This window comes from Theropithecus gelada, chromosome 19 (assembly GCF_003255815.1).
Source record: "Theropithecus gelada isolate Dixy chromosome 19, Tgel_1.0, whole genome shotgun sequence".
In the NCBI taxonomy this organism is placed as follows: Eukaryota; Metazoa; Chordata; class Mammalia; order Primates; family Cercopithecidae; genus Theropithecus; species Theropithecus gelada.
In genome coordinates this window covers 23,779,258-23,788,409 of record NC_037687.1, presented here as the reverse complement: position 1 = coordinate 23,788,409, position 9,152 = coordinate 23,779,258, and the positions used below count along the sequence as shown (strand labels likewise).

Below are 9,152 nucleotides of genomic sequence, written 5' to 3'. Positions count from 1 at the left end.
GTGATCAAAATATGATTCCTGAAGGTCAAGGTCACCAGGGGCCTAGGGGTGCTGTGCAAGAAGTCAGAGGGTGGCCCAGTGCTACCCTTCCATGATGGGCCGTGGAAGTCGCCCAGGCCTGTTCCTGACAACTGGACACCAAATACGCCCCTTCATGCTTCCTTCTCGGGTCTCTGCAGGGTGAGCTGGGTGCCCAGGGACAGGCTCGAGGGACTGGCATGTCTTTCTCTGGCCAAGCCTCCTTCCTCAGTTTTCTGGAAGGAGTGAGTTTTGTCCAGGGACTAGAACGCTCAGTGGTGTCTGGAAAACACTACATCAGAGAGGAATTTCCTGGTCATTTCTCAATCCCTGGGCAATGTCCTAAGCCCCAGGGCCTGAAGCCCAGAATAGATCCCAGAGGCCACCCTGAGACAGCCCAGGCCAAGGCCACCCCATTGAAGCCCGGTCAAGTGTGTGCCCTTCAGGTCCCTCCTAGCGGTCGCCTACTACCCCAAGAGGCTCCAAGCCTAAGTGATGGTGACTCAGGAATTTCCCACCCAGGCCAGAGAAGGAGACACTGGGGGAGGGAGGAGTCCTGTGTGTGGGGAGGTGGCAGGTGGCTCAGTGATGGGAACCAAGAGAGGATGTGGGGAGGACAGTGCAGGCAGCAATGGGAGATGGATGTCCTGGGTTGGGCGGGTGGATGGGGAATGGGGAGTGTGCCAGGGGGGCCTCTGGAGAACAGTGAGGGAAGGCGGGGCAGAGAGAGGAAATGAAAAAGCTGGGGTGAGCAGGCAAGCTGAGGAGGGTGGGAGGGAGGGAGGGAAGGAGGGAGGAGGGAAGGAGAAGCTGACACACAGACCGACACAGGCAGCGAGAGACACACGGAGCAGAGCAAGTGAAGGGACAGACGCGCGGGACAGGAGAGCCTGGGCAAGACTGGAGAGGTGCGGTGAGGGGCTGGGGAAGCAGCAACACAGAGCAGGAGCGGGTAGAGGGTGTGGGGTTAGAGGGAGAAAGGTACAGGGAGGACAAGGACAAGGGAGGGGACGGAGACAGCGAGATAACAGCAAGAGACCGAGAGACAGAGAAGGAAAGAACTGGTGATGCCCGGATGTTCTCTGTCTCTTTAATGGCAGAAACAGAGCTAGAGAAGGAAAGAAATAGGAGGTGGGGGGGTGCCAGCCATGGTGGCTCACGCCTGTAATCTCAACACTTTGGGAAGCCGAGGTGGATAGATCACCTGAGGTTAAGAGTTCGAGACCAGCCTGATCAACACGGTGGAACCCCATCTTTACTAAAAATACAAAAATTAGCTGGGCCTGGTAGTGGGCGCCTGTAATCTATCTACTCCAGAGGCTGGGGCAGGAGAATTGCTTGAACCCAGGAGGTGGAGGTTGCAGTGAGCCGAGATCATGCCATTGCACTCCAGCCTAGACAACACAGTGAGACTCCATCTCAAAAAAAAAAGAAAGAAAAGAAAGAGAAAAAGAAAGAGAAATAGGAGGGCGGGGAGAGACAGAGAGAGAGAGAGAGAGAGATGGGAGAAGCCAGAAGGAGAGGACTACATACACATTCACAGGAGAACTGGGGGTTGACTGGGAGGCCCCAGCTGCCACAAGGACTGGCCAGTAGGGACACCTGAGTGGGCTGGGTGGTGGGGGTAGTCTTGGCTCCCTCTGACCCCACACCTTCCACCTTGGGAACCCTCCAGCCCAGACCTGGGATGGCAGATTCGTGCAGGAACCTCACCTACGTGCGGGGCTCGGTGGGGCCGGCCACCAGCACCTTGATGTTCGTGGCCGGCGTGGTGGGCAACGGGCTGGCCCTGGGCATCCTGCACGCGCGGCGACCGGCGCGCCCCTCGGCCTTCGCGGTGCTGGTCACCGGGCTGGCGGCCACCGACCTGCTGGGCACCAGCTTCCTGAGCCCGGCCGTGTTCGTGGCCTATGCGCGCAACAGCTCCCTGCTGGGCCTGGCCCGGGGCGGCCCCGCGCTGTGCGATGCCTTCGCCTTCGCCATGACCTTCTTCGGCCTGGCGTCCATGCTCATCCTCTTCGCCATGGCCGTGGAGCGCTGCCTGGCGCTGAGCCACCCCTACCTCTACGCGCAACTGGACGGGCCCCGCTGCGCCCGCCTGGCGCTGCCAGCCATCTACGCCTTCTGCGTCCTCTTCTGCGCGCTGCCCCTGCTGGGCCTGGGCCAACACCAGCAGTACTGCCCCGGTAGCTGGTGCTTCCTCCGCATGCGCTGGGCCCAGCCGGGCGGTGCCGCCTTCTCGCTGGCCTACGCCGGCCTGGTGGCCCTGCTGGTGGCCGCCATCTTCCTGTGCAACGGCTCGGTCACCCTCAGCCTCTGCCGCATGTACCGCCAGCAGAAGCGCCACCAGAGCTCGGTGGGTCCACGCCCGCGCACCGGAGAGGACGAGGTGGACCACCTGATCCTGCTGGCCCTCATGACGGGGGTCATGGCCGTGTGCTCCCTGCCTCTCACGGTAAGTCCCCCCGGAGCTGGGGGGAGTGGGGAGAGGAGGAGGGCAGCTCTGTGGGTTGTGCCCATGTCACAGATGGGGAGACTGAGGCTCAAAAGAGGTCAGACATCGTGGGCATGGTGGCTCACGCCTGTAATCTCAGCATTTAGAAAGGCCGAGGCAGGACTGGATGCGGTGGTTCACGCCTGTAATCCCAGCACTGTGGGAGGCCGAGGCGGGCGGATCACGAGGTCAGGAGTTCGAGACCAGTCTGGCCAAAATGATGAAACCCTGTCTCTACTAAAAATACAACAAATACATAAATGAAAAGTAGCCGGGTGTAGTGGCACATGCCTGAAGTCCCAGCTACTTGGGAGGCTGAGGCAGGCGAATCACTTGAACCGGGGAGGCGGAGGTTGCAATGAGCTGAGATCGTGCCACTGCACTCCAGCCTGGGTGACAGAGTGAGACTCCAACTCAAAAATAAATAAATAAATAAATAAGAAAAAAAAAAAAGAAAAAGAAAGCGAGGCAGGAGGATCACTTGAGCTCAGAGGTTTGAGACCAGCCCGGGCAACATGGTGAAACCCCATCTCTACGAAATATTTAAAAATTAGCCTGGCATGATGGCCTGTGCCTGTGGTCTCAGCTACTTGGGAGGCTGCAGTGGAAGGATTGCTGCAGCCTGGGAGGTCAAGGCTGCAGTGAGCTGTGATGACTACATCCCAGCCTAGCTGACAGAGCAAGACCTTGTCTCAAAACAAAAACAAAGAAAACAAAAACAAATCAGACAGAGGCTTGGTCCCCAGGCAGACAGATCCTGGCTTTCTGGAGAAGACTTTCTGCATCTGACTTCTTCTGGTACCTTGTCTCCCAGCTCAGGCATCCTGAGCCCCCCGTAATAAAATGCATCCCCCTCCTCCCCTACCCCTGTAATGAAAAACCACCACTCATTGAGCGCTTCTCTATGCCTACCTCGTACTTAGTGGCTTACAGATACTTCCTAAGACAATTTTCAAAAGGATCACAGCCACCCATTCCACAGCATTTGGCAGGAAACCAAGAGAACGTTCTCTCTCATCCCCGTTTTTACAGATGAGGGGCAGTGTCTCTCGCCCACAGTCACACAGAGCCTGGTCTCGGTCCTGGGTCCTTCGATTGTAGAGCCTGATCTCCCACTCACCTGGCTCCCCTCTGCCTCAGAGCAGGCCCCACCCTTGCCTCCGCACCTCGGTTTTCTTCCGGGACTCCCGTCCTGCCCCTCCCCAATGGGAGTGCCACAGACCCCGGTACCTACTCAGTGTCTGTGACACCTGGTCGTGCCACCTTTCTTCTGAGCCTCAGTTTCTGTTTCTGTAAAATGCAAGAGGCCAGGCTGGATTGGGGGGTCCTTAAATCTTTTTTGGGGGTTACCCTGACTCAGAGACTCAGATGCTGTGGACAGATACACACAGGCACCACAACAGCTCTGCGGCAGATTCAGGGGGCCCAGCTGGGCGGCGCCGCCTTCTTGTAGGGACGTTATACTCAAAAAATCTGTGGAGCCTGGGGGTCCTCCCAGCTTCTAAGGTTGGGGGGACCCATATACCTGGCCCCTATTCCTCTCCCCTTAGGCATCTCTGGCAATTTCCTGGGACTTTCTCTCCCTGTGTTCCCCAGATGCATTTGTTACTTAGTTTTTATCTTCTCTCCTTCCCCTCTGACATGCCGCCCTTACCTCATCCCTGGTAAGCGAGTGGGAGGGGGGAGCCAGGGTGGGGAGGCTGAGGACTCCTGGGTGCTTCTTGACGCCCTCACCCTGCCCTCAGATCCGCTGCTTCACCCAGGCCGTCGCCCCTGACAGCAGCAGTGAGATGGGGGACCTCCTTGCCTTCCGCTTCTACGCCTTCAACCCCATCCTGGACCCCTGGGTCTTCATCCTTTTCCGCAAGGCTGTCTTCAAGCGACTCAAGCTCTGGGTCTGCTGCCTGTGCCTCGGGCCTGCCCACGGCGACTCGCAGACACCCCTTTCCCAGCTCACCTCAGGGAGGAGGGACCCAAGGGCCCCCTCTGCTCCTGTGGGAAAGGAGGGGAGCTGGGTGCCTTTGTCGGCTTGGGGCGAGGGGCAGGTGGCGCCCTTGCCTCTCACACAGCAGTCCGGCGGCAGCACCGTGGGAGCGTCGTCCAAAGCAGAAGCCAATGTCGCCTGCTCCCTCTGCTGACATTTGGAGCTGACCCTGTGATCCCTGTCTTCGAGGGACAGGAACCAGAAAATCAGGGACATGGCTGATGGCTGCGGATGCTGGAACCTTGGCCCCCAAACTCTGGGGCCGATTGGCTGCTGTTTCTCCTGCGCAGGGTAGTCGCTGCTGGCTCTGGGAAGAGAGTGCGGGACAGAGGAAACATTTATCCTGGAGCGCAGAAAGAATGGTTCTCTCAAAATAGCCAGTGGCCTGGCCGATCTGCTCTGGCCCTGGATTCCCCATCCATCTCACTGTCTAAATATTTAGCAGGCGGAGAAGTTCCCAGCGGCTTCTGTACACTCAGGTCTGCTCTGGTCTGGGTGCTGGCTCCAATCTACGTCCACTTAGGGGGACCAGCTGCCCACCCCAAGTCCCCAGGGGACGGCCCTCCCCTCTACCAAGCCACTCCAAGAGCCAGCCCCTCTCTGCTCCACAAAAACCAGGGTTCTTGGAAAAGCTCCCTGCCTTCCCTTGCCGCTGGTCCCCCATCAGGCTTGGGAGCGCTGGCATCCCAAAGGGGCAGTGGGAGGAAGGGGAGGCTGCTGCATTGTGGGTGACAACGCAGGACATGTGCTTGGTACAAAAAGGGCCTGAGACCTTCCACTTCGCTTGATGGGCTGCGAGATGAGAACTGTGAGGGTGCAGGTGGCTGGGAGACAGATGGAGAAGCTGACAGATGAAGAGTAGGGGCTGGGGATCCCGGGGACTGCCCCAGAACAAAAACCTAAGTCCTGTGCCTGTCCCCAGGGTCCTGAATAAATAAATGCCTCCTTACAGAGCCTGACCTCATGTTATGTGTCCTTGGAGCCCTCGCAAAGATTTCTTTCATTCATTCATTCATTCATTCATTCATTCATTCATTCATTCATTCAACAGATACTTGACTGGGCACCATAGCACATGCCTGTAATCCCAGCATTTTGGGAGGTTCAGGTGGAGGATCACTTGAGCCCAGGAGTTTGAGACCAGCCTGGGCAATATATCGAGAACTTGTCTTTACAAAAAAATTTTAAAAATTAGCTGGGTGTGGTGGTGCACACCTGTAGTCCCAGCTCCCAGGGAGGTTGAGACAAGAGGATCACTTGAGCGTGGGAGGTTGAGGCTGCAGTGAGCTGAGATCCTGCCACTGGGTGACAGAGTGACACTCTGTCTCAAAAACAGAAACCAAAAAACCCTCAACCTCCCCCTGAAATTCAGCAGTGCTGATGGCCTGGTGTTAAGGACACAGACAAGCTTCCGCTCCACCCTGGGCCCCGCTGGGGTGATTTCCAGCCTGCCATCCCACTCGCTTCTCATAACCACTCCCTGCCCTCAGAGAGGCCCAGGATGGAGGGTGCTCAGGGGTGAGCTGACTAGCATGGAAGGAAGTGAGTAGGCGTTTAGGGTGGGGGAGGGTGAGTGGGAACTCTCCCCACCCAGCCCCACTGCACTGCCGGTCCCAGTTCCCCTTTCCCACTCTCCCTCTGTGTTAAAACAAAAAATCCACACTGGGAGAGGCGCGCGGTAGGTGAGGCCTGAGCCTCCCATGAGGACAACAGCAGCCAACTCCTCCAGGGGTGAGCGGCGCTTCCTCTCACTCCATCCACAGGGCAACCTATTATAAATCCTTTCCTTCCTTCCTTCCTTCCTTCCTTCCTTCCTTCCTTCCTTCCTTCCTTCCTTCCTTCCTTCCTTCCTTCCTTCCTTCCTTCCTTCCCTCCCTCCCTCCCTCCCTCCCTCCCTCCCTCCCTCCCTCCTTCCTTCCTTCCTTCCTTCCTTCCTTCCTTCCTTCCTTCCTTCCTTCCTTCCTTCCCTCTCTTTCTCTTTCTTCCCCTCCCCTCCCCTCCTCTCCCCTCCTCTCCTTTTTTGAGATGGGAGTCTGACTCTGTCGCCCAGGCTGGAGTGCAGTGGCCGGATCTCAGCTCACCGCAAGCTCCGCCTCCCAGATTTACACCATTCTCCTGCCTCAGCCTCCCGAGTAGCTGGGACTACAGGTGCCTGCCACCTCGCCCAGCTAGTTTTTAGTATTTTTTTTTTTTTTTTTTTTTTTTTTTTTTTNGGAACTTGCCACAGCTTAATACGAGGGTCACTATGAGCTATACAACAGGTTTGATGTTTAAAAGTTTGTAACTTTTTTGAGACAGAGTCTCGCTCTGTCACCCAGGCTGGAGTGCAGTGGCCGGATCTCAGCTCACTGCAAGCTCCACCTCCCGGGTTCATGCCATTCTCCTGCCTCAGCCCCCCGAGTAGCTGGGACTATAGGCCCCCGCCACCTCGCCCGGCTAGTTTTTTTTTTTGTATTTTTTAGTAGAGACGGGGTTTCACCGTGTTAGCCAGGATGGTCTCGATCTCCTGACCTCGTGATCCGCCCGTCTTGGCCTCCCAAAGTGCTGGGATTACAGGCGTGAGCCACCGCGCCCGGCAGTTTTTTGTATTTTTTAGTAGGGATGGGGTTTCACCGTCTTAGCCAGGATGGTCTCGATCTCCTGACCTCGTGATCCACCCATCTCGGCCTCCCAAAGTGCTGGGATTACAGGCTTGAGCCACCGCGCCCTTCCTTCCTTCCTTTTCTTCCTTCCTTCCTTCCTTCCTTCCTTCCTTCCTTCCTTCCTTCCTTCCTTTCTTTCTTCCTTTCTTTCCTTTCTTCCCTTTCTTTCCTTTCTTTCCTTTCTTTCTCTCTTTCTCTCTCTCTTTCTCTCTCCTCTCCTCTCCTCTCCTCTCCTTTCCTTTTTGAGATAGAATCTCACTCTGTTGCCCAGGCTGGAGTGCAATGGTACCATATTGGCCCACTGCAAACTCCGCCTCCTGAGTTCAAGTGATTCCCCTGCCTCAGGCTCCCAAGTAGCTGGGATTACAGGTGTGCGCCACCACCCCTGGCTAATTTTTTTTTTTTGTATTTTTAATAGAGACGGGATTTTGCCACGTTGGCCAGGCTGGGCTTGAACTCCTGACCTCAAGTGATCCTCCTACCTTGGCCTCCCAAAATGCTTGGATTACAGGTGGGAGCCTCTGAGCCCGGCAATAAGTCCTTTCTATGGAGGTTGGAGTCCAGGTCCAGAGATGATAATCCACCTGTCCCAGCTCACATGGCGAGTGGGCGTGGGCGCGGAGCAGGCCCATCTGTCCACTCGGGGGCACCTCCATTTCCTTTTGATCATCATCTAGCAGTTAGTTTACACGGCGGCTTTGGGGATTAAGCAATTCCCTCTGAAAAGCAAGTTATCTCAGGGCGTGGAATAAAGCCCATAAGAAATGTCACTATGATTGCCATTGCTGTAGCTGTTGCTATTGTTATTTGGGCAGATACAATTTACAAACAAACCACCTCCCAGCTCTGGCTCTGGTGTTTTGACTTCTTTTTCCCCCCAGTAACCATGTTTCAAATCACAATAAAGCAGAAAAAGGGGGGTCTGGGAGAGTTAAAAACAGGTCAAGGTGACCCACGAATGTGCTGAATGAGCTTGCGGTTCCCCTATGGGATGATGACAATGTCCTGGGGCCGGGCGCGGTGGCTCACGCCTGTAATCCCAGCACTTTGGGAGCCGAGGCGGGCGGATCACGAGGTCAGGAGATCGAGACCATCCTGGCTAACCCGGTGAAACCCCATCTCTATTAAAATTACAAAAAATTAGCCGGGCGCGGTTGTGGGCGTCTGTAGTCCCAGCTACTCAGGAGGCTGAGGCAGGAGAATGGCGTGAACCCGGGAGGCGGAGCTTGCAGTGAGCCGAGATGGCGCCACTGCACTCCAGCCTGGGCGACAGAGCGAGACTCCGTCTCAAAAAAAAAAAAAAAAAAAAAGAAAATGTCCTGGAATTGGATAGTAGTGAGGGTTGCTCAACAGTGTGAATGCACTAAATGCCACTGAATTGTAACTTTGAATGGTTAAAATAGCAACTTTTATGTTATGTGTATCTTACTGCAAGTAAAAAAAATTAAGTAGGTAGGCAGGGCGAGGTGGTTCCCACCTGTAATCCCAGCATTTTGGGAGGCTGAGGCGGGAGGATCCCGTGAGTCCAGGAGTTCAAGACCAGCCTGGGCAACATATCAAGACCCTGTTTCTACAAATAATAACAAACAAAATTAGCCGGGTGCTGGCCGATCATGGTGGCTCACACCTGTAATCCCAACACTTTTTGAGGCCAAGGCAGGAGAATCACCTGAGGTCAGGAGTTTGAGACCAGCATGACCAACATGGTAAAACCCATCTCTACTAAAAATACAAAGATTAGCCAGGCGTGGTAGCGGGCGCCTGTAATCCCAGCTATTTGGGAGACTGAACCATGAGAATTGCTTGAACCCAGGAGGTGGAGGTTGCAGTGAGCTGACAGCGCCATTGCACTCCAGCCTGGGCGACAGAACGAGACTGTCTCAAAGAAAAAAATAAATGTGGTACTGAAAAAAAAAAAGGTGAAGTAAGTATTTAGAACCTTTTATAGCAGCCTTTTTTTTTTTTTTTTTTTTTTTTTTTTTTTTTTTTTTTTTTTTTTATTTTTTTTTTTTTT

The 9,152-nt window shown here is 55.1% G+C and overlaps 1 protein-coding gene across 2 annotated transcripts; it reads left to right on the top strand.

Annotated features, from left to right (window-relative positions):
- The first annotated feature begins 392 nt into the window (after positions 1 to 392).
- On the top strand, positions 393 to 5,455 carry PTGIR (prostaglandin I2 receptor). 2 transcript variants are annotated; one of them, XM_025366922.1, is made up of 3 exons: positions 393 to 464; positions 1,694 to 2,473; positions 4,258 to 5,455. In XM_025366922.1, exons 2-3 carry the CDS (start codon positions 1,706 to 1,708, stop codon positions 4,648 to 4,650), a joined length of 1,161 nt encoding a protein of 386 aa, XP_025222707.1. In that variant the 5' UTR covers positions 393 to 464; positions 1,694 to 1,705; the 3' UTR covers positions 4,651 to 5,455. The 2 variants fall into 2 exon arrangements, with proteins under 2 accessions (XP_025222707.1, XP_025222706.1); XM_025366921.1 differs by lacking the exon at positions 393 to 464 and adding an exon at positions 807 to 926.
- Positions 5,456 to 9,152: the final 3,697 nt, after the last annotated feature.

Bases quoted from the DNA above. Each gene is read 5' to 3' on its own strand.
- PTGIR (XM_025366922.1), top strand. From the start codon at position 1,706: ATGGCAGATTCGTGCAGGAACCTCACCTACGTGCGGGGCTCGGTGGGG. The intron at 2,474-4,257 runs GTAAGTCCCCCC...CCCTGCCCTCAG, and splicing joins TGTGCTCCCTGCCTCTCACG to ATCCGCTGCTTCACCCAGGC.